Source organism: Vulpes lagopus, chromosome 17 (assembly GCF_018345385.1).
Source record: "Vulpes lagopus strain Blue_001 chromosome 17, ASM1834538v1, whole genome shotgun sequence".
In the NCBI taxonomy this organism is placed as follows: domain Eukaryota; kingdom Metazoa; phylum Chordata; class Mammalia; order Carnivora; family Canidae; genus Vulpes; species Vulpes lagopus.
In genome coordinates, this window is record NC_054840.1 from 34,842,457 (window position 1) to 34,867,888 (window position 25,432).

A 25,432-nucleotide genomic window follows, 5' to 3' on the forward strand; every position below is an offset into this window, starting at 1 on the left:
TAGGCATGACCTCATTTACCCACAATTTATCACCGGCGCTTTGTGGGGGAAGCCCTTTGTTGTGCAGTGAACACTCAGGAGGTGATGCGATGTTCATATGTGTGTGGCTCAGGAGTGGGAGTTCGGTGTTCACCGGATTCCTCTCGCTTCCCTCAGCTTTCCCTCCAGCACCACTTTATTTATTAAACTTGCCCCCCAGTGAGCCCATCTTGTCCCAGCCCTTCTCTTTCTGCTGGTTTCGTCGGCTGCTTACACAGCAGCCTGAAATAGAGGTGGTCCTGGTGCAGGGGGAATCGAGTGATGGCCTGTGGCCCCTCGGTACTCGCAGCAGAACACCGATACACTGAACCCTCCGCACCGGTGTGTCACCTGAACTCGGCCTGTCCTGTACAGAAGAGCCCTGTGCTACGTTCATGTGAGAGACTCAAATCCACATCGATTAAGTTGGGGGTCGGTCAGTGGCAGAAAGAAAGGAGCTGGGAGCAAAAGGAGGTGAACAGGAGTCGAGAAAGTCAGGGAAGACAGAGGTGAACCAGGTATGGGAACAGGGCTTACATGTCAGCATCAGCTGCCTGGGGCTGCCTGAGGTTGCCTGGACACAGAGCAGCAGAGACGAAGGGGGCTGAGGACAGGGCCAGGCAGGGTCAGGAGCACGAGGCGGGACTCAGGCATGGTAAGGGTCACGGCCAGAGTCTGGGCTGGCAGGGCTCAGTGCAGGACAGATCCCGGGTCAGGGACAAAACGCCGCCTGAGCACCTGGCTCCTGGCAGGGCTGTCCTTACCTCTTTGCCAAGGTCCCAAACCAAAGCTGTTGTGGGCTGTGAGGAAATCCAGCAGTGCTGGCTTTGCTCAGACCGATGTGGCCCTTTCCTTCTTACCTGGAGGTGATCCAAGGCCTGCAGCCCAGCAACAGCAAAGGCATGCTGTGTGCCAGGCCAGTGGGCTCATCTCGGTGGCCGTGGCTATCCCTGTGTGCACACGTGCATGTGTGTGGAGGTGTAGTTTGCCTTCAGAGGCTTTTCAGAACCTCAGTAATGGGTTCTGTTTGTTTGATGTGGCACAGTTGTTTGAAAAAAGGCTGTGCAAGAAGTTTTGTTTTTGGAAAATGGAAACAAAAATTGCTCTTGTTTTCTTAATCCGACTAAAGAAGGAAAGTGTCACCAAGTGCCTCTTGGAAAACATTAGGGACCCATATGGTGTGGTTTGGTTCACCAGGTATTTCTGTCCCTTCCCTGCTGGGCACGTGACTGGCCAGAGTGGTGTACAGACTTCCAGGCTGAAGCATGTCATTCCTGAGACCTCCGCTACCTGTGCATGGACATTTCCATGTTGTTGACAGGGCTTTTGACATCTCTAAAGAATCCCAGCCTACGGGATCCCTGGGTGGCGCAGCGGTTTAGCGCCTGCCTTTGGCCCAGGGCGTGATCCTGGAGACCCGGGATCGAATCCCACGTCGGGCTTCCGGTGCATGGAGCCTGCTTCTCCCTCTGCCTGTGTCTCTGCTTCTCTCTCTCTCACTGTGTGCCTATCGTAAATAAATAAAATTAAAAAAAAAATTTAAAAAAAAAAAAAAAAAGAATCCCAGCCTAGTGCAGTTCACACTTACAGAGATTCTTCCTTTTGGAGTCTCTGGCTCAGAAAATGGCCATTTTTAGGTTAGACTCCTGTGGGAAGAGGCACTCAAAGGCAGATTGATTTGCTTAAAATCAGTGGTGAAGCTAAACCCAAGACTCCAGGATCCTGCTGCCAGTTTGGACACCCATTTCTGACACTTTCCCCTAGGGAAGGACTGTGAGCAAGTTAATGTTCTTTCCCTGTGCCTTGGTGGCCCCATCCCTACACAGAGCTGGTGTAGACACAGCTCTTAGGGTGGAGTTGTGTCTCTGCAATTGCAGCAAGGTCAGTGGTGCTCAACGAGTGCTTTAATAACTTTTCCACAGTTGTTATTAGCCTCCACTGGGTTTAGGTTAGAGAGTATTTTAGCAAACATAAAATGCACTGCACCTGGGTACCAGTCAAACAAAACAGCATCTTTTGGCAGCACAGTCCATGAATAGAGTCGACGTAACTTTGAATTAGTGTCACCTGAATCTATGGGTAATTTGAAGCATCCATTCACATGAAAAGATTTTCAGAGGCATCCACTAGACCTAATTGTCTTTAACATAGTGTTAACTTACTGATTATACATGCCAAAACTATTTTTAAATGACTCCAAGAGGACAGGGTATATTTTGTCTTGCAATTAAATTGAGATAAATATGGTGCTTTCTAAGAAATTCAGCTCTGCCCGGAAGCGGATCTGCGCCACATGGTCGTAACCCATTTGAAACATGATAGACAAACCAGTTATGCATCCTGAAGTGGGAATCAGCTTTAAAACGAATCAGGCCATCAATATTGATCAAATAAGAAAATGATTCAAGATAGCGCTGTGGTCTGTAACTTGGTTCCACCGCGTTGTCAGAAAGTGTTCTACAGAGGCCTGCTCACGAGTCCTTACCCCAATGTCTTTGAAAATTGTGCGTCTGAGGCTGGAACATGAGAGCTAAGGGGTCCTCCTCTTTGCTTTTAAATCAAGACAAACTTACACAGAGGTAGTTACAGTGTTGGGTTCCACGACATCTAGGTTTTATGAGCTTTATTTACATTTAAAGCTCCACTTTAATACAAGTTTCATATCACAAAGTTTAAGGGTTATATGAAAGTTCATTTTGAATCTCCAGTTCAAATGTCACAATCCAGCACTGGTTTTGAGTGACGACTTTTGCTTTCGTTTGTTCTCGAACATCCCCTCGGTAGACATGCCCAAGCCTCCCAAGGAGGATCTCTTTGTCCTGCCTGACGAATATGCATCTTGTCTTCGGCGTAAGCGCTCTCTTCTCAAGTCCCATAGGAATGAAGAGCTCAACGTGGAGACCTTGGTGGTGGTGGATAGAAAGATGATGCAGAACCACGGCCACGAAAATATCACCACCTACGTGCTGACCATACTCAACATGGTAGGAAAGTCCTTGCTGTTGAAGCCACGTGTGTAATTCCCCCTAATGGGGTGTGTGCATTGATGTCTCATATGCAAGAAATGTTTTATCCGTGATGACTCGGTCACTCTTACTGTGTTCCAATCAAAAGAGCACATAACTCCAGAGAATACCCCTTGGAGGGTGAACAGTCTGGCCCTTCCTGTGAGCTGGGGGCATGGTTTGGGTGGATCACTGTCTTCATCTACCAGAAACCTGCAAGAGGATGCTGCGATGATGTAGTGTAGTAAATCTGCTTGCCATCATCATGTGTGATTTTAGGTGGCTGTACAAAAGTACCCATCTCTTTAGGACCATTAATGTTTAAATAATGAATATCCATTATTTGACCCATAATGTCAGAAAAGCATACAACCCTGTAGGCTGCCATCTTGGACAACATGCCCTGAGTCCCAGATTGGCAGCTGCTGTGATGATGAGGAGTGATGAGAAGCATCTAAGCCCCACTAAGTGACATGGAGATAGGGGAGGACAAGATCCTGGGTCACCTAAGTGTGTCTTAAAAAATAGTTGGGATGACGATATTTTGAAGACATACTTTGCGTTCCGCCCCAGGACCCCTGAATGTGGGTATTATTGATGGCATCATGTCTGGTAGCCCGCCCCACGTGAGCTCCCAGGGGGCTGACGGGCTGGTGCCATAGAGGTGCTTGCCGCTGGGTGTCCAGGGGGTGAGGACATCGGGGCTCTGGTTTGTGCCAACGTCGCTTGTATTTTGTCAAGCTTTCCCAGTATTCTGCACCAGCTTGAGGGGCCCTCTCTCATCACTCCAGGTGCCACTTCAGTTAGCCACCAACATCTGCTGCCATAGCATCGTGGGCACCTTTCTTTGGTCATCTTCTTTCCACACCTTTTCCCTTCACTTTCTTGGATTGTCTGGGTTTTTTCCTGAGCGTTTCTCTTGGGAGCTTCCCTAAAGTCCCGCTGCCAGAGTGTGTGGAGAGTGCTTGCCCGTGAAGTCATCACTATGGGTAACATTCTGTTATATTCAAATGAGAGCTCTTGTCAACTCAGAGGCTTCAGGGGTGTTTCCTAAGGGGTAGAACCCACATCCCCAAACTTCAGTTTGTATTCAGGGGCACCAACGATGAGGATGCAATACTTGGTCTCCCTGACTGCTAGGTATTTCTATACCTGTCTGTTCAGCAGTATGAGAAAGTTAGCACGGCTGTCACAAGAGCACGGGCACCCGCCATCACTGGCAGGACCCAGGGGACAGAGGGAATGACACCATGTGTGGGGACTGACAGGGACTGCCTGTCTTTTTCAGGTGTCTGCTTTGTTCAAAGACGGAACGATAGGAGGAAACATCAACATTGCAATTGTAGGTCTGATTCTTCTAGAGGAAGAACAGGTAATAATCTGTCTCTGAAACCACCAGCTGCTTTTCTCCCAGAAAAATAAATAATGCAACATGAGGCTTTATTTTCCTTGATGTGATCCTTCTGTGGACTCTTGACTTTTCCCTCCCTTGGTAACTTAAAGTGTTTAGTATTTTGTGTCTGATGCATTGAGCTTTTTATCAGTTCTGTTCACGATTATTTGGATTTTGCACGTTTGCAGAGGTAGTAAGGAAGACCCTCTTAGGAGGCCTGTGAAAGCACAGAACAGAAGAGCTGCCTTCGGTGTGGGGATGGGAACCACATTGGGAAGAGAGAGTGCAAAGCATGTCTTCCACTGTCTCCCCACCATGAGCTTTTGGGCTGCCAGGTGGAACTGAGCCCTTTCTGCTTTTTGCTAGAACACTAAAACTACCCTCTGGCCAGCAGTGAAATTGTACTGTGGGGCGTTGTGTCCTCTGTCACCTGTATACCTCCTCTGTAACTCCTGAGACTGACCGCATAAGCCCTTACCACCTTCAGTCACAGGATTGTGTTTTCACAGAGACTGAAATGTCAAGTGCATTTCTCTTGTTGAATCCAAATACCTAATTATGCTGGCTCTTGGTCTCCATGGTTTGTAAAAGCATCTCCTTTGCCTCGTTCCAGTGTCCCTGTGTAAATGCACGGGCACACACTGCGGTTCACAGTGAGGTCATATAGGAACGTTTGGTGGCACCTCAACCATCCAGAACTCTCTCTTCTGCTCAGCCCCGAGCTGATCACTGGCTCCTCATGGGAGGACCGAGCCCAGCAGCCAGTCCACCCTTGCTGACATCCTAGCAGGGTCCCCTGTTAGCCATGGTTCTCTGGTTTATAAAACAAAAAATTTTTTTAGATGAAACTTAAGATCATCCATAAGATCTAAGATGCTTCCAGATGGTGAGCGGCTGCCGTGTTGCTCTTTTTCTGGGCAGAGTGGGGGCCGGCGTGGGCACAAGCCCATTTCTAGCCTGACGGTCAGGAAGATACAACTTCATTGTCTTGGTGTGAGCGAGTGTCTGGGTGGGGGGTGATGAACTGGCAGGGCGTCTCAGGTGACAGGTTAATTATTCCTTGTATTAAATTGTTTTCACCTTGGAATCCTTCCAAGCTGCAGAGAATAAGCAAGGTTATCTTTTGATCGTACACCTGTGTTAACTTTGATTAATGCAGTGTTCCTGGAAATCACCTGCTGAAGAATGTGAGGCATGTCCCAGTGGTGATGCACGGCCTTTCGCTTACGTGCATTTGACTCTCGGGAAAGACGAAATAAGCACCAGAAGGAGAAAACACATTCAGTGAGGGAGAAGCACAAATTTCAACCCAACCTTTAGTCACGGATGCCTTGCTCAGGTTGTCCTGGATCGAGCTGGTTGGCCTGGCTCTCTCTGACCAAGCCACAGGCAAAGCTAGCAGCAAAATCCACATAACTCCCTGCTGCCTAGTGGGTGTTCCTGCCACCCCCTACCCCCCAACATCTCCATTCTGCATTCCCCATGGGGGCCTTTCACTCTGACGTTTCCCTGTTGCTCTGTTAGAACTTGGTGTATATGCATACGGTGGAACGTACCCTGCATCATTTCCTCCTGGCTCGAGTCTGTTTTCTAGAAAGTAGACCTTTACCGATTGACCTGCCCCTTCCCATAAGCATGTTGCTTTTGTAGGAAAGCAACTTCATTTAACACTGTCATAACAAACCCTAAGAGATATAAATCCCACTTGCCCAGCTTGGTTATGAAATCAGCAGTCTAGGTGTTTTTATGCACCCGCGAAGTCACATATAAATGACTCTGTTGCTTTATATAAGTCTACAAATCTTTCGCAAAGATTTTGATGCAGGCTTTCAATGCACAGCTATCATCCTGGGGCACTGAAAATGCATTCAGGGTCAGCCAGATACATCCCAGCTGTCTTTGTACAGAACTACAGAAACAACAGAAGTGTCTACATTGAGTCTGTACTGTTCTTTTTTTGTAAGACACCCTCCTTTGGATTTTAATCCATGAAATGGGTATATTACCTTATAGACCAGATCCACTGTGTAGTTGAAATCTGAGTTGATGACAGTAGTGGAGTAACAGCTGCCTTGTGATGTGTTTTCCCTCTGTTGTCGTGGGGGTCTTGGTCTGTCTTGGCAGCCGGGGCTCGTGATAAGCCATCACGCAGACCACACGTTAAGCAGCTTCTGCCAGTGGCAGTCGGGATTGATGGGCAAAGACGGCACGCGCCATGACCACGCCATCTTGCTGACAGGTCTGGACATATGTTCCTGGAAGAATGAGCCCTGTGACACCTTGGGTAAGACCCTCCCTCAGAGTTTTGAGGAGCACTGTGCACTCTCAGGGGCCTGGGATGTTGAGGGTTCGCCCCCTGTAGCCAATCCACAGTGGTACCTGCTGCCGAATCCAGCTGTCAGAACAGATGTGCTTCCCTGTGTGTGCTTCACGCCAAGCATAAGTGTGTGTATTTATTCCCCCAAAGTGATTACTTCACAAGGAAAAGTCCCTCGTAGATTCAAGAATTCCTTTAAGAAACTGTTTCTCTCTTTTCATCTCCCATTGGTGAGAACAGGGTGAAGAGATTCAAGGGTGTCCCATTCTGTGGCAGAAACATTTATGAAAGTTTGTAGAGATGTTGTAGCAATATTACATCCCCAATTTCCCTTTGCTAGACAGCAGCGTTTGCTGAATGCTGCAATCTTAACCATTTTTTTAACCTGTTTATGAGGCTGGGTATGTGTTGGAGGTAGTACTCTGATATTTTCCCAAAGAGTGTAAAGCACAATGTGCCATTGACCAGGGTTCTCCTGGATGTTTTTTCTAACCCTACATTTCTTTCTGGGATGTTACGCAGAAAGAGCTCGGCTGAACAGAGGTTAATTGTGACTGCTTGTTCCTGGAAAGACCTGCTTACAAGGCGAGCCCTGGCCTGCCTCTGAGAACCAGGACTCTGGGTGCTTCCCAGCACCTTGCTTGAAGAGCTGGCTCACTGTGCCTACACCACTCGCTTGCACAGATAATGGAGTTTACACAGAGCGTCTGCCTTCCTTCTGGGAGTCTGGAGTTTGGGTGCAGGCCAGGCAGGGCTGCTGTGTGATCAGCCCTGGATAAAATCCTTGGGCCCTGGGTCTCTAATGAACCTGCCTCGTGGTTCTGGGGGAATTGGGTGCATCCTGTGTGGATCCACTGGGAGACGCTCTGGAAAGTCTTGCATGGTTTCCTCCAGACCTTTTCCCATGCACTCCTTCCCTTTGCTAGTTTTGTTCTTCTGCATCCTTTGGTATCTGTATGAAACTATACCTGTGAGTATGACAAAGGCCGAGTCCTGTGAAACCCCCTGGCGAGTCTTTGGACCTGGGCTGGTCTTGGGGACCTCCTGATGCACTCGTTTTCTATGGTACTTTCTTATTCAGACTTTTGAGAACACAGATTTTTTTTTAAGATTTTATGTATTTATTCACGAGAGAGAGATAGAGAGAGGCAGAAATGCAGGCAGAAGGAGAAGCAGGCCCCCTGTGGGGAACTTGATATGGGACTCGATCCCAGGACTCTGGGATCACACCCTGAGCCAAAGGCAGACACTCAACCACTGAGCCACCCTAACATCCCCACAGATATTTATTTAAAAAGGCAGAAATTCTCTTCAATCTACAGTGAATCCCCTTCTTTTGCTTTGCTTCAATTATAACCTGTGAAGTGAACACCATATAGAGCCATGATTTGTTTTCCATGTGGAGAGCAGATCCCCTTCACTCATGTTGCAAAGAGCCCTTTATGTGCTTGTCTGATAGTTTCCATTCAGATTTCACTCGGTGAAGCTAAGAAACACACCTCTCTAAAGGATGGAGGATAAACAGGCATATATAATACACCATCTTTATTCTATTGCAACAACACTGCTGTATATTCTTTTGGTCTCTGTGCCCTGTAGGATTTGCGCCCATAAGTGGAATGTGTAGTAAATATCGCAGCTGCACGATTAATGAAGATACAGGTCTTGGACTGGCCTTCACCATTGCCCACGAGTCTGGACACAAGTGAGTGCACTCCATGGGAGGGTGGATTCTGGGGTGCTTTCCCTACTGGATGATTGCCATAGAAATACTGATTTATTAGGTCAAGTCTGTAAGAGGCATCCCATTTATCCAAGGAGAATGTCACCAACAAGTAGGACATGGATCCTTTAAGTACTTCTTATGTTTTTGTTTGTTTGTTTGGTTGGTTGATTTTTATTTTTTTTTAAAGCAGGCTACATGCCCATCATAGAGCCCAACATGACGATTGAACTCACAACCATGAGATCAAGACCTGAGCTGAGGCCAGGAATCAGATGCTTAACCAACTGAGCCACCCAGGGCTCCCCTTCTTATGTTTTTATTTTAGTGCCCAACCATGCATAGTCTAAAGCCATGGAGATTTCCACATCTACACTTTCTTGCCCTCTGCTCTCCCTTCACTTCCCGGTTCACACATGCGTGTACGATTGCATTCAGTTGTCTCAGCCTCTGCTCTTTTGTCCTGTTTTGCACTTTGGTCCTGTGTGCTGACCTCATTCCATGGTTAGTTCCTATGGGGGATGACAGTGACAAGGAGGCCTCCTGTTGTCGACCAGTTACCATGGAGTTTTGCATATAATTTCTAGGCACATATTTTTTTTACTGATGTGCCAAGCAGAGTTTGGGGGATGCAGGTTAGACGAGAGGCTGGGCCTGGTAGGAACTGGTCTGCTGCCCAAATTTCCATATGCCCAGCATGGTCAGCTTCGAAATGGAGGAAGTCAGGGTGCACGTGGGCCTGGGTTTGGCACAGGTTGATGTCAGCGCTGGACTGGCAGGGCTCAGCGACAGGTGGCCTGTCATTGGTGGCATCTTTAACATGAAAATTTTACCTTCGTTTCTATAGAATTAAAACTTTCTGTCAATTACTTACAGGAACTATCATTCTTAAATGAGATTTCCTGGGCCAATCATTCTATAAGCTGCCTTGGGTCAAGGCATCTCTGTTAGAGTTTTTGCCTTCCAGAGGCCCACCCTCTATTTCCTGTACTTGTGTAATCAGCGTGAGCTCCAGCAGTGGGAGCGCAGGTGTCTTCCTGCTACACTGCAGTTCTGCTTGAAGTTTCTTCCAGAAAATGCACAACCAGGCTTTTCTGCTTTTTACTTTCACCCTGATTTTACTTACAAATCACAAAATCTGCAAAAGGCAGTGTTCATGATTCAGTTTTTGCAGAACCGACCTCTCCATCCCCGGGTATAAATGGACTGAGGCTATGCCTGTTCTCTGTACCTGTTCACAACATCTGTGGGTACACGCACACATGTCTGTGTGCTTCTGTGCATACATGCGCACCTGCCTGTAGTGCAATCCCATGGAGGCCTTGACTGTGTGAACTGATGACCTGAAAATGAAGCTTATACTCTGCTTCTGATCCTTTCATCATTAGAGGTAATGATTGACTTTTTCAGTGTCTAGAAAATTTCCCCTACACTTTATGAAGCTTCCAGTTAAATCATAATTGTATTTCTAATAGGCTGCTAGAGTTAAAACTTCAAAAACTCTCATTAAGTTAACGACACGAGGCTCCTGCTGTCCCCTGAACCATACCTGAATCTAATTAAACAATCCAGGTAAGAAATGTTTAAGTCACAAAGGCTGAGCCGCTCAGTATTAAGGGAGCAGATGAAGCGCAGGACTGGCCATGCACACAGCTGCAGGTGGCAGGTCTAACCAAAGTTAAACTGAATCCATCGGAGACTGGTCTTCAGTGTCAGCAAGAATCAGTGTCTTTTTTTTATTTTTTCAAAGCAGTCAATTAATATTCCTTTTCATCACCAGGACTGGATCTAGATGGAGAAACTCTTCCAAACAAGATAAATGTGTATTTTGTTTTTTGGGTTTTTTAAATATTTTATTTATTTATTCATGAAAGACACAGAGAGAGAAGTAGAGACACCAGCAGAGGGAGAAGCAGGCTCCCTGCGGGGAGCCCATGCTGGACTCGATCCCAAGACCATGGCCTGAGCCAAAGGCATACGCTCAACCACTGAGCCACCGAGGCACCTCAAGATGAAAGTGTTTTTATTACAAGTGGGATGATGGGTGGGAGCAAGGAAATGGGCTGTAGGTTTGGATGAAGGGGAGTTCCCCCACCCCCGCTCCTCTAGACTTAATCTCCAGAAAATTATCAGGTCCTTCTTGAGCACACCTGACATTTAGAAGACAGGATGCAAGAGACAGGAACTGGGAACTCTGACCATTTCATTTCGCCAGTGAAGTCACTTCCAATCATATTGAGGAAATAGGAAGTTCTTGTAGATGTGCAAATGAGTTGCATGTGCCAAATGGCGAAATGAGTGACAATAGTACTACTAGTAATAACGGCAGTACTAATAGTATCACCTGCTGTTCGTGGAACACTTATTGTGAGATTTGCAGAGCGATTTCACATGCAGCTCAAGCCAGGGATACCACTGGGGACACTCCTGTCTCCGCTCCACCAGTCTGGCGGGTGGACTATGCCAAGCGTTCAGCAAATGTGAATGAATGGAACAGACAGAGTGAGTCAGGGAAGAGCAGATGGATGAATGGGGTCGTTTGCCATGACAACTATATCAAATGGGAGAAGCATGCAAGACTCAGTGATCTAACCCCATGGGTTTTTGTTGCATTGAATTGAAAATGAACAAACTGGATAGGTGTGCAGAAGGTCTTGCAGAAGAGTTGTAGCTTTGGTGCTTGGATCAACAGTATGTCTGTCAACAAACTCCAAGGGGAGTCTATTTTTTGAGTTCTGCACCTTAAGAATTAATAAGTAATCTTACATCTGTTAGGACTTTATAAAAATCCTGTCTTACAGGTTAATTTTACTTCTTCAGGTTTGTTTACATTCAGAGGATATTACTGAAGTTGGAGTTGTACTTTTACTCCAGGCTTTTCAGCCAGAGGTTTTCTAACCTTTGACTCAAAGAAAGATCTCTGTGGATGTCCAGCCAATTTCTTCTACTAAGTCCAGTTATTTTCATGTCAGGGCATCTTGTGGTTTCACTAAGAAATCTGACTTCCATATGGGAATCACTAAGAACCAGTGTTTGGATTTGTGTTGGGAAAGGAAGGGAGATGGAGCCAGCAGTGAGGATGTGTGTTCTCCTTTAGGATGTGGGATTGAGTCGTGATCGTTCCTAAACCAGTGGTGTAGCATAAGCATCCTGGCATGTTCAATTACTTTGCATAGGATGTGCAGGTTGCTAGATGCAAGTGTTGAAAATCAGCATAGACACATTGAGCTCAGAGCTACAGGTTTTGGAGGACAAGTCACCTGAATGGCATGAGTCCATTTGGAAATCCCTGTGTACTAAGGAAGTCATGCAATCGAGGAGTAGGACCTTAAGCCTGGGATTCTGGATCCACATGGTTCTCCTGCAGCTCGGCAGCCACCAGTGCATGTTGCCTTTTCTTCTCTTGCCTAGGCTTCCATCTGCAAAACCAAGAGAGTCTGAGATCCTCTGCATGTGTTTGCAAGAGCAATTTAAGGTGTATTGGTTGAGCTGAGCATTCGTAGCATACAACACAGGCTTAAATGCTTAACTTGCATTATCGTTTCAGACTATCAAGACAATATTAAAACATATTTGCTGTGCTTAGGAGTATTCAGGACCCATCATTCTGCCACCTGTCTTCTCCCGCATATATTGGCCCCATTCACTGGGTACAATTTCCATCCTGCCAGCAAAACATTGTGCGGGGTTCTATGAAAAGACTAGTGATTCATCCCCTCCAAGAGTCTTAACAGAAAGACAAAATATATATGGTGTGCAAAGATCGGGCCACGCAGGCTGTAGGCATTGCAAGAGGCCACATAAGGGAGGACCAGGGAAGTCCCGAAAGAAGCAGAATTGGCTTGCTAATACAGTTAGCTCAAGCAGGCTTGGCTGGTGAGGTTAGATGCCCTTTCACACATTTGATGGTGAGATGTAAACCTCCCCGAGTTGTGGCTGTGCTGTGTCATCAACCTGACTCAACCTGAGTCCCTACAGCTAGGTCAGGGAGGCACCAGTGATTCTGAAGGCTTATAGAATATCATAAAGATGATCTGGCCAGAGATTGTAAGATTGCCCTCTAGTGAGCCCAGCAGGTTGTGGGTCAATCCTTACAAATTTTATTTTTTGTACCTCCTAAGACTTTTTGTTCCTGAATCCAAAAAGTATTTGACACCTATTGACTTTTGGCTGCACACACACACACACACACACACATACACACCATATGTATGTATACAAGTAACATGTGGGTAGTGAGTAAAATGAGCAAGATCACATTTGAATCAGGAAATGGATAGAAGTTAAGGATTTTCCTTTGCAATATGCATAGTGCCAGGTCTTCTGTGCAATTTTAGAGCAAGGTTTTATTATATAGATAAGGAAACTGAGGCCTGGTGACTTAAGTAAATTGCCTCAAATCCAATTGCTTGTGAATGACAGAGGTAAGACCCTGATCGAGGCCCCCAGCTGCTCAGCCTCCCCTTTTCTGGTTGCTTGACCTGCCCCAGCCCCCGAGACCTGCCTGATGCTGTGTCCACATCAGCTTCTTCCCTCTCAAGGGTGGGGGTTGAGGGGGTGTGCTTCTTGGAAAGTCCACATCAGAGTTCCGATACCTAGGTCCACTTACGGCAGTGTCATGGCACCAAGGGTGTGATTTAACCATCCGGATGACATGGTTACTTCAAAGAGTTTCTTGTTTCCTTAACTACTGCTGTCTGAATAGTCTGAGATAGTTGATACAACCTCTAACAAGATGTGGCCATTCATCATTTCAGGTATCTCATTAGTAATAAGGGAATATTTGCTGCTGCAATTGAATCACTCAAAACATTCTATAGAGACATTAAAAGCATTGCACTCTGAATATAATTCTCAAGTCCAGGTTAATCTGAAATTATGTTTACACTTGGGTATTTGAGTGGGTGTTATAGTGAAAGGTTGGTCTTATTTATGCAACAAACATCGGTGGAGAACCTGTAATGGGCTAGTGAGTGTACTGGCCTGGGGCTGAGCATGGATAAGAAGAACCTCTGTCCTCTAGAAACTTAAAAGCTAGTAGATGGGAAAGAAAACAGTATATACTGTTACAATATATGGGGTGATAAAAACTTTGAATAAAATACTATGGTTCACGGAAGCAAAGAAAATGGTATGAATAACTTGAATAGTTATTATATTTCTTGGTTGCCAAATGCCAGCCTTATCTTCAAAATATGTTCTGTTCATCCTTCCATGACTTTATTAATGTTGCTATCAAATGTGATCACTGTGTGGTACTTTTCATGCTAATGTACTGGCATCCATCACAGTACAATATATGGGCATCGTACTTCTTGGAAAGACAACTCACAAAGTTGTCTTTGTGTCAGTAGTCATGCTGAGATTTGGGTGGGCATCATCAGGATTACCTTACCGCATTAGAATACACCCAAATACCAGAGCCTAACTCCCAAGCTACTAAATAAAAAAATCTACCAGGAAGGGCTCTGAGGTACCACACTATGCGCTGCATTTCTCAGGTATTTTGACACACCGCAGAGTTTGAGAATCAATTCTAAAAAGAATCACTGAAAATACCTTAGATTGAAAAGTTTAAGACCCACATGTCACCGGACCAGGGCTGTTGTGGCTCTCATTTCCTTAGAAATGTAGGCAGAGTGGTAGCAAATTTATCTCGGGTACCCCAAAACACATCTTCATAGGTCAAGGGCCACCTAGAGGAGGGTACCCTGGTCATTCGTTTTCCTAACTTCCTCCCCAAGGCAGCCACCCATATGTGATTACAGGCTGAATCCCTTTCGTAGCCATGACACATTTCCTCTGCTATATGGTTACCCTGGCCTTGATTGATTGCTTTTAATAGAACTTCAGAGGATGGGTGGAGGCTGAAATGACTCCATCTGCATCACCCTTGGTACTGAGCAGGAATTTTGCAGAAATTCAACAATGTTTGCACGCCAGATTTCCTTGGATACGCCCTTCAATCGTGCTCGTGTTACGCTCTTGCCCGGGTCCCGCCTGGGCTCTGTTGTCGGAGCGTCAGGTCCCAGTTCTGACTCTGAGATGGTGGGCACAGGCCCCTCCAGTCCTCATTCTTGGTGACACGATATTCTATGTACTTTATAGGCTTTTTCAGGAGGTTCAAGTTAGAAAATACAAACAATGTGGTTAATATCTGGCTTGAAAACTAGTGAGTGCTTACAAGTGTTAGCTGTTATTTTTGCTGATACTATTAAATCTCTATTAGCAAGCCATTAAGTGGGAAACTGGGTCTTTAGCCTCAGTAGCAAGTGCAGATTCCCTGGCCCACTGTTGGAGCCCGTTTCCCTGGTGCCTAGAGTCTTCTGTCCCTGCCTCCTCTTGTCATGGGATTCTTGGTGGAAGAATGTCCTCAAGCCCAGTAGCCATCTTGCCCTTCATTGCTTTGCCCCTGGCCTTCCCCTTTGCCCTGTACCCCACTCATGTGGAACCCCATTATCTAAGAATCTATACAGTGATTTGGCAGGTACTAGGCATTAATGGCCAGCAATGACTTGACTCTCTAAGAATATATTTGCCTTAATGGGAAGTCTTCAGGGTCATATAGAGCTCTCAAATCCCCCAGGCTTTCTCCCTGAGGCAGTTAGTTGTGCTTTTCTAGGGTAGATGAAGATGGCAACCTGAGACGCCCCTACAGGCCAAAGCTCTAGGCAGTTAAGAAGCTGATTTGGTGGAGAGATGTAATGACTTAGTGAATGGCATTCTCATAGGCATAGGGCTAGAGCTTTCTCAAGTGACAGTGATGGGGTGCCAGTTGACATTGTGGAATTGGCCCATCTGTAAAGGATCCTGTTAAGGACTCTAAGAGCCAATGTAGCTTGAGTCCCAGATGGTCTGATTTTTAGGGAGGAGCAACAGGTGTACCTTTAAGCAATTCCCGCACATAAAGGCAGCCAGAGCACCCCATGGAGCTACTTCTTCCAAAGGGACGCAAGGAATGCGTTCCAGCTGTGACTGTCCCAGCAGTGCAGACCTGGCTTGAGGTGGAGTGGCCCCTGGCGGGATTAGGGACAAAGTGTCAGCATCGCAGGGGACCTGCAAGAGGAAGTCAGCTCTCCAGTTATAGGAGGCATCCAAGTCACCTGGGGAACCCACATTTGTGTTTCTGACAAACACCTGGAAGTTCTGAAAATTCCTCGTGAGCAGAAAAGAGTGTAGAGAGATGAAGCACTACAGAACACTGTCAGCGTTATCAAGATCAAGTGACCTGCCCTCCACACCCCACTAGAAATTTTTTTTTTAAATAATTAAAACATCTGTCTTTAGCAGACATCTGGATGTGTGCTCCATTTTCTGTTGGTGTGCTCTTTCAAGCGACTGACCAAATGGTAGCTCTTCAGGAAAGGTCCATGAGCACGAGGATACTGTCCACCATTTGGCTGTACAGACATTTTATTTCTGCCTGTCTGGCACACAGAAGGGAGGAGTCCACAGCATTGGCATGTGTGTTTGCTAGAATATATTAGGTCATTGATGCTGTTCTTTGTTTTGAAAGAATCATTTCTCTCTCTCGTAGCTTCGGCATGGTCCATGATGGAGAAGGGAACATGTGCAAAAAGTCTGAGGGCAACATCATGTCCCCTACATTGGCAGGACGCAACGGGGTCTTCTCCTGGTCACCCTGCAGCCGCCAGTACCTGCACAAATTTCTAAGGTATGAATTCCTGGAGCTGGTTGTATGTCCCTTAGCGCCCTTATAGCTCCCTCCCTGATCAGCCTGATTCTATCCAAGCAGCCCAGGCATGGCTGTGACTTCCCAAGATGGTTCCCATTCGAAGGTGCCTTGAGACATTCATTTGGCCAAGAAGTTTGCCAAACATTTCCTTCGAGCACCAAGTCCTGCAGGCTTGAGCCAACATCATTTGACCTTTAGACTCAAAGGAAACCCAAGGTACTTACCAAATCAAAGTATTTGTCACTAATGCTGAGTTGTTTTAAATTCTCACTTCTGTAACTAAACATTTTTTATTCATGGATTGGAAGACCTGCCATGCACAGAGTGGGAAAAAAGCACATGTAACTTTTGGGGATTTTTTTGCGGGGAGGGGGTGTTTGCTGTTCCACAAACTGCATTCCTTATAAGAAGAAGAAACCTTAGCCTGGCTCTAAAATCTCGCAATTTTAATAATTATTTTTGGAAACTTTTATGATAGCACAAGCATAGTCGATACTTTGACCTCCTGAAAAAGATAGTCAAGAGATTTTAAAACTTTTAGAGAAAGAAGGGACTTTAAGAAGCAGCCTTAGATCTGCTAGTAAGGCTGATTGTCCCCCAAATCTCCAGGACGTTGAGTTTGGAGTTTGGTTTCAGCCTTATTTCTGACTCGCACCATCTTCCTGCACAGGTCAACAAGTCTGCTGCGTGTGGTCACGCAGAGCTGGGGTCCTCCCATCCTGCAGCTGCTGCTTCTTATAGGAGTTAGTTGTGCACAGCAGCCCGCAGTTCCCAGGGCAGGAGGGGGCCCAGGAGGGCGTGCAGGACAGGGCTGTGTTCCTGGCAGCAAGGACGCAGCTGACGGCCCACATTGCAAGGGGCTGGGTCAGGAATGTCGTCTGCCCGTGTGCTCCGGAGGGGAGAGACAGAGGCCCATGTGTGCCCATAGGTGCCTGCCACGGGGGAAACGGAACCCAGATTCCGTGTGGGCATCCTGGCCCCTGGCCCCTGGCCCCTGGCCCCGGCCTCTCCCCCGCTGCTCCCAGGAAGCCTGGATGCAAACAGCCCAGCAACAGCACTTCTGTTGAAATCAGAGCCTCTACTTTTGTTATCTTAACACACTGACTTGTTTGAATATGAAAAAGATGGGAGACTGACTTTGTTCATGTGGAAAGTAGCTTTTAACTCTGGGAAGGTGACCTCCTCTGAGAAGCAGCTTAGGCTCCCAGCATTCCCTCCTTCTCGTCCCTTCTGAGTGGGCTCTCGGGGCCCCAGCAGTGGCACCTGCAACCCACTGCGGTCCCAGGATTCTGTTCCTCCTGGCAGACACACCCCTTTCCACCTTTGTCATTTCAGGAACATTACTGTTGCCCTGGCCCTGGGAAGGAGACCTGCTTTTGCTCAGCAGGGAGGACATGCGTATTTGTTGTACAGAAATGTAGTTTGCCAGACACACAGAAGGCTTGTGCTCCCTCTCTGACGAACACGCCGACTCTCAATAATCCACTGATTCTTGTCAAGGAGACACAAAGCATGTGCTTCCTTATTCCCCAAATGCGTCAGTGCTGGCAGGAAAGGGGCCGCCGGGTTAGTTCTCCATTAAATGGGTTCATATTTCTGAGATTCATCAAGGAAGATTTGAGAGTTAGCACTCTTGTGTCGGTGATATGTGCTTGGACAAAGCTAACAAACCAAATCACCTTACTTTAAGAACTTGGAGCAGATTATGACAAGAAAACATACAAAAAAAGTCTTTAGAGGCACCTGGGTGGCTCAGTCAGTTAAGCATCTGACTCTTGATTTTGGCTCAGGTCATGATCTCAGGGTCCTGGGATTGAGCCCCATATTGGGCTCTGCACTGGATGTGGAGCCTGCTTGGGTTTCTCTCTCTCCCCCTGCCCGTCTGCACTCATGCATGCTCTCTCTCTTAAAAAAAAGTGGGGGTGGGGACACCTGGGTGGCTCAGTGGTTGAGCGTCTGCTTTCGGCTCAGGTTGTGATCCTGGGGTCCTGAGATTGAGTCCTACATCAGTCTCCCTGCATGGAGCCTGCTTCTCCCTTCGCCTGTGTCTCTGCCTCTCTCTCTGTGTCTCTCATGAATAAATAAATAAAATCTTAAACAAAATTAGAACTGACAGATGAACAGGAAGAGCAAATGAAAATAAAAAAATGAAAAACAGAAAAAAACAGAATTATATCAATCTTAAAATACAGACTTTGGCTGTGTATTTGAAGCTTGAAATTGGGCAGAGGTCTTTCTAGGAAGCAAAGCAAGAAAGGAGATCAAATCTATTCATAGTAACACAAAATAGGGCAAATACCAATATTTCAAGGAAAGTGAGGCTTTTGCCAGCACAGAATTCTTTAAAAGAAATGAAACTGTGTCTATATATATATATATATATATATATATATACACACACACAGAACTGTAGGTCTATCCAAGTGCCTGCAGTGATAGACGTCTCTATATATTTTATACACATCCTTTATATTTACAGAATACTTTTTATGCATCTGCTATATAAAATATATTTCACATATTTGTAACAAATTATGTGTCGTAGAGTGAGTGCTTGTTAAGTACTGATAGTCACACAAAATAAAAACATTGGTAGAAAATACCTCAGTGGTTATGGTGGGCACACTAACCCACGTCGCCTGATGGCTCCCCCCTTCTACCGTCCTCTGGAGCCCACGCTAGGGGGAGTCCATCCTGGGACAGTCCCAGACACCAGGACATATGCCTCTACCTCTCCTGTTTTTGCCCCAACATGATGCCAGCCACTGAACAGGGAACATGGCGCAGAGGTGTGGCCGCAGGGTGCATGACCCACACTGGCTAGACCAGAACTGGTGGAGGAGAAACAGATTGGCAGCCCCCAGGAGCCACCAGCTTAGCTGCCAGATATCTACCTTCAAAGTCTTCACAACCGGTGCACGTTCCTACAGTAAAAGCCCAGAACTAGTTCTTCCAAGCTAGGAATTAGTGGCAAAAGTGATCCCACTCCTACTGTACCCTATAGACGCCATGCAGGCTTCCACTGGCCTCTACTGAGCTCCTCACCTTGGGTTTTAGGTTTTCTTTCTTTTTTCCCTCCCTTTTTCTCTTTCTTTATTATTTTTTCAATAAAACCTCTTCTTCCCTTTTTTTTTTTCTGTTGCACAAATTACATCGTCTTGTCTCTAGAACACCTCGGGACAGGGTCATGTGGGTATTTCTGTTGGTTATACGCCCGTTTGTTCATTATCACAGACCACTCCCTGCACCCACGTGGAGCCTCAAGCTCAGGGCTTGTTTCCCTTCCTCGCTGCCTGTCCCCTCAGTCCTCCAGATGACCTTGTAGCAAGTCTTCTAAACCAGCCTCCTGACCACTCAACTTCAGCTTGAGATCTTTCCTCGTGTTCTTATGATGAGACTTCACATCAGTCAAGATATTTTACCGCCTAAGGGAAAGATGGCTGTCTTCCATATTTTATTTATGCCTCCCAAGAAGAGTGAGAGTTTTGTGGATAATATCTGTCTCTTGGTAATATAAATCTTTATTCTAGTAACATAGGCTTGATTGTTTTTCTATTACTTCTATTACCAGAAAAGACAGTGTTAGCATCATTTTACAAGTGACATGACACATCCAGGTCCTTTCAACATTTGCTGTACCCTGTGCTGGGTTCTTATGGAGTCAAGTTGGGCATTGTTAGCGTTGTTTGTAGCTGATTCTTGCAGCTGTTCAGATTTCTTTGGGGTGTGTGTGTGTGCGCGCGCACGCACGAGAATGAAGAATTCTGCTTTCTGTAATAAAAAAAAGAGCATAAATATAAGTTCCCATTGGAGTTTTCTATATCACAGATCCTTTCTATACTTTTCTAGATTATTTTTCAAAATTTTGACAGCTTTTTCATCTCTGTGGTTTTGATGAAAAGAATCACTTTTAATTTTTTTTTGAAATGTACCCAGACAGCCTGGAAAGCACAGGATGCGAGGTTTGGGTGTACAGTTAGAATCAGCATCATGAAAGAATCCAGATAAGGTTTTTAAGCTGCCAAGAACTATAGGAGAACTCATGGAAAGAGAATAGTTATATGCTTAGAGAACACTTGTTTTGATGACATTAGATATGGGCTGTGATCTTCAAATCAGACTGTGGTCCCAGCAGGGGTTGCCAAGAGTGTGGTTCAAAGACATGTTTGCTCTGGGATCCCAGGACGTTTCGATGTCTGCTCAAGTGTGCTCATTTGTTTTTGTGTCAGTCCGTAAAACCCTTGTGTGGCGATTCAGTAATAAACTTTTATTTTCAAGAACTTTGCCAATTTTGCTGGGCCACATGATTATAAACAGATATGCAGGATTATACATGCTCAAATTTGCTTTCTTGAAAGAGTAAATTTTCCAAGAGAGCCTCCTGTTGTCAAATTCACTCAAGCTTTCTTTTTCTTGGGATGACCAGTCGTGAATCGGACATGTCTACACTGTGTTAGCAGTGATGTCTCATTGGTTTAATGAATCAGAGACTATCTTCTTTGACATGTTTGCTGACTTCCTGCTTTCCAAGTAATCACAATCCCGTTATGTTCTCTACCAATTAGGTGGCTCTTTGGATATGATCCCAACAATGAGTAAGGATAAGTGGCTAACTTTTAAAGATGAGTCCACTTTCCTTTATTAGCATTTGGTACGTGGAAAAAAATATAGAAAAAAAAAAAAAGGAAGTCAACTGGTCCAAAGTTGTCAGCACAACTTTCTCCACAGTTGGTAGTCAAGAAGGATAGATACATGTTTGGAGTAAATTCATCAACCTCGTCAGTGAAGTCATGTTGTCATTTCCTAGGAACAGACACAGACCTCATCTCTTTACTCATGTCTGTGTCCAGGAGGCCGAGGACAAGGGAAATTTTAGCTCATTATTTTAATGCAATAACATTAACAGCAGGGACTCATCTTCAATTTACTTTTTAAAAATTTGAATCATGTACTACACATTAGTGAACATGCCTCCCCTCTGACCCCATGATCCTATTTTCAGTCCATGACGTAAAGGGCCCTTGCTGGCAACCAGGAGCTTGAGGGGTGCGTGGATCCCCTGCTGTGCCCCATACCACCTTTGTCAATGAGAAAATTTGATTTGACCCAAGAGCCCATTAAGCATGTTTTGGGGTGTAATGGAAAGAACACATTTCACTTCATATCTTGCCCTGCTGTACAGTGTTCATCATGAGAAAAACAAAGCCACAGCTGTCCGTGGTTTCTGCAGTGAGATTGGAGAACGGGCTCTGCCCTGTGGTGGAAAGAGCAGCCCACGATATCAGAGCTGACATGCTGATCGTGTCTTTATCATTCATGTCTGGGAAGGCCTTGACCTTGGCAAGTCACATAATCTGTTCCGAGGGCCCCTGTTCCTGACTTGGGCAAGGAGGGGAGACAACTGTCAGATCTCTCAAGCTCTCTCACGTGTTATGGCTGGTCAGTTAGAGCAGGAAAAGGATGCAGCTCAGTGAATGAACTCACACAGTGCATTGTAGTGTAACTTCTTCCCAGAAGAACTAGCAGTTCTAAGATGAATGGGTTCTGGGGGCTCTCATACACAGCATGGTGACTGGTGAACAGCCCTGTATTCTATGTTTGAAAGCTGCTAGGAGAGTAGATCTTAAAAGTTCTCTTGGAGCGCCTGGGTGGTTCAGTCAGTTAAGTGTCCAACTTTTCATCTCAGCTCAGGTCTTGATCTCAGGGTCATGAGTTTGAGCCTCACATTGGGCTCCATACCAAGTGTGGAGCCTACTTAAAAAAAAAAATTCTCATGATACAACACTCGCAAATCCAAGTATGTGAGGTGATAGATGTGTTAACCAACCTGTATAAAAAGTTGCAGAGCACAGTGATCACCCTCTGGGGTGCTCACTCTCATCATCATTTCCCTCCTCCCCAGAGATGACCATTCTACTGATGCAGGACACCATAGGTTAGTTTTGCCTGTTTCTGAACTTTCTATGAATGGAATCATGAGTTACCTACTATTCTGTATCTGGAGTCTTTGGCTAAACATCATGATTATGAGATTCATCCTTGTTGCTGCATAAAAAATAGCATTATTTAATATCATTTTTTAATAATAATTAAACAAAAATTTATTTAATAATAAAATTTAATATTATATATACATATGCATATATGTATATATAAAATATATAAATAAAATTTAATATTATATATACGTATATGTGTGTGTATATGTGTGTGTGTATATATATATATATATATATATATATATATATATATATATATGATCATATGTAGGACTGGAACTTTAGGGTTGTAAATATGCAGTCTGCAGTGTTAGGAGACAACACCCAACAACTTCCCTACAGGGTTGTGCAAAGTCACATGTCCACAGTTATGAGCATTCACATGGCCCTGAACCCTTGCCAACACTTGGTCTTGTTGGTCTTTTCCATTTTAGCCATTTTACTGGTATATAAGTGGCAGAGCAAAGTGGTCACTAAAGAGAATGAGTATCTTTTTACATATTTAATGGTCATTTGAATAATCTTTAGTGAAGTGCCTGCTCGAATCTCTTGTGAATTTTTAAAAATTAAGTTTCTTTATTTTTTCTTATCTCTTGATGGGAGCACATTATACACTCTGAACACTTTGTCCATTATGGAAAATATGTATTAGGTAAGTATCTTCTGTCACTCTATGACTTGGTATTTACTCATTTAATGGTGACTTTTGGTTAACAGGTTTTCTTAAAAGATTTCATTTATTTATTCATGAGAGGCAGAGACATAGGCAGAGAGAGAAGCAGGCTCCCTGCAGGGAGATCGATGTAGGACTCGATCCCAGGACCGCAGGATTGCAACCTGAGCTAAAGGCAGACACTTAACCACTGAGCCACCCGGGCGTCCCAGAAGTTTTTCTTTTTGCAACAGAGTCCAAATTAATCCATACATTTCCTTTAGGGTTAGTATTTTTTGTGGGCTGCTGGAATAAAAAAGCTCTGCTTACCCAGAGTCACAAATATATTCTCCCACATGATCTACAAGCATTATGGTTTGGCTTATCACATGTAGGCCACTGACTTCTGTCTGGCATGCAACAGAGTCAAAACACGTTTTGTTCATGTGGATACTATGGTGGATTGTTTGCACAGTGGCTTTTCCTTTCTGCATTCCACCCACATCACGGGGTCTTCTCACACCTGCCCCATTGGCCCTGTGCTTAGCTGTGAGACCTGCTGCGACCGAGGGGGAGATAGTAGACATGTTCAAGCAGGAGGCTAACCCGAAGGACGAGGGTCAGATCCACCTGGGGAGTTGCAGTCCTTCGGAGGTGAGGCTAGCTGGAGCCAACTTGCACATCCCAGCAGTGATATGTGTGTTCCTGCCCCTTCTTCCAGGCTCCAGCCCTGTACACTTCATTTTTCTTGGCCGGGTGGGAACCTTGTCCTCATGCCATGTGCTTATACATTTACATTTACACATACTATAAAAATTCCTGAACCTGTGAACCTATTTGAATTTTCAGCCTCTTGCTGGGGCCAGTTTGGCTGACTTTTCCTAGTTTCCTGTCCATGGGATAGGGATAATATTGCCACCCTGACGTTGCCTCAGGGACGTAATAGGGAACATCAGAGAAAGGTTCTATGGAATTCCAAGATTGCCAAATCACTCTTGTCTTGGAGTGTTAATGATGCTTTTATTCATTTTTTCTTTATGGAAAACTATCCCTTTGCATTAGGATCATAGTAGCAGTGATAGACAAGTCATTTATTAAATGCTCACAATGAGCTGGCCACTGCTCTCAACACTTTGCTGTTATTTGATTTAATCTATACTTCTCAGTTTGCTCTGAAAAGGCTTCTTCTTCTTTTTTTTTTAAGATTTTATTTATTTATTCATGAGAGACACACAGAGAAAGGCAGAGAAACAGGCAGAAGGAGAAGCAGGCTCCCCACAGGAGGACTCGACCCCAGCACCCTGGGATCATGACCTGAGCCAAAGGCAGAAGTTCAACCACTAAGTCACCCAGGTGCCCCTCTGAAAAGGTTTCTGACCTCCTTGTATGTAGGACTGTGTCTCATCCACAATAGCTGGTGCCGCACAGCCCTCGTGTTTCATGTGTGAATATGAATTGAAGTCATGCACAAGTGGGCTCCAGGGCAGGGGAATCTGAGACTGGGCCATGGAGATTGAGGCCAAAAAGATCCTAGTCAAGGTGGGCAGCCTCACAAAGAAAAGTGTAGGGATCCATGGGCAGGTCTGCTATCATTCAATATATTGTGAACACAGAGGGGATTTTTTTGGCTTACTGAAATGTGCAAGTAAGATTCAGTTGCTACATGCAAACACTGTTCGCCTTCCCTCCAAATGCAAAAAAATATAACTATGCCTGTCCCTGCTAGGGAAGGGAATACCATGTTTGTGGAGGAAGGAATCATTAGTTGGTCTTTAGCCAACTACTAGTGAACTTAAGCAGAGTTAATTTCCTTCTGGATGTGGGGATTTAGTCAGAAATTAGCCTGAGCCTAGAGCATTGCTTGTAGAGATTGTTGCTGAGTTCCATGGGGAACCTCTGGAGACTGTGAGCTGGTGTGCAGGTGGCTCTTGCCCCAGGGAAGGAGAGGAGGGAGAGGAGAGAGGACAGAGGAAGGGGGAAAGAAAGGGAAGGAAGGACGGAGAGAGGAAAAGAAAGAAAGGAAATTCTAGTCTTTGAGTCTTCCACAATGCCTGTTTCCATCTTTTGACCCTCTACGGCAAGAAGTATACATAAAAGGTGTCTGCAGTCGGTGCTTCTCACATTGCACATCTGGTTGTGCTATTCACATTTCCCCATGTTAAGCTTGAGGAATCTAATGGAGAACAAATTGCCTTCCTGGAAAAGGTGAAGTGCATTATGAGCAATGTCAGGACATGTGGCCCCTGTATGAAAATATAATCGAGATAAATGTCCTATTGGACCGCAGGTGAAGAATGCCTCCTCTTCTTCACATGCCATGGACATATGGACAACATCCAGGCCTAGCCGAGGGGGCATCCCTGATAAGTCTCATGAAATCACCATGTCCTCTGCGTTTCAGCACCGCCCAGGCACTGTGCCTTGCGGACCAGCCGAAGCCCATGAAGGAGTACAAGTACCCTGAGAAGTTGCCCGGAGAGCTGTATGATGCAAACACTCAGTGCAAGTGGCAGTTTGGAGAGAAAGCCAAGCTCTGCATGCTGGATTTTAAAAAGGCAAGTGATTATTGGCAAATGCTCAGTGCAATATGATTCACAGAACCGTTTTATTCGGTGTAACGGACATTGAT

At 45.4% G+C, this 25,432-nt stretch overlaps 1 protein-coding gene across 1 annotated transcript in view; it reads left to right on the forward strand.

The window, feature by feature from the left end:
• The window catches only part of ADAMTS16 (ADAM metallopeptidase with thrombospondin type 1 motif 16), a 151,071-nt gene that overhangs the window by 37,444 nt on the left and 88,195 nt on the right, over positions 1 to 25,432 (forward strand). The window contains exons 5-10 of the mRNA XM_041731954.1: positions 2,803 to 3,002; positions 4,312 to 4,395; positions 6,541 to 6,700; positions 8,333 to 8,438; positions 15,994 to 16,131; positions 25,205 to 25,358. Coding sequence (XP_041587888.1) covers positions 2,803 to 3,002; positions 4,312 to 4,395; positions 6,541 to 6,700; positions 8,333 to 8,438; positions 15,994 to 16,131; positions 25,205 to 25,358 — 842 coding nt within the window. The remainder of the gene's footprint in view (positions 1 to 2,802; positions 3,003 to 4,311; positions 4,396 to 6,540; positions 6,701 to 8,332; positions 8,439 to 15,993; positions 16,132 to 25,204; positions 25,359 to 25,432) is intronic.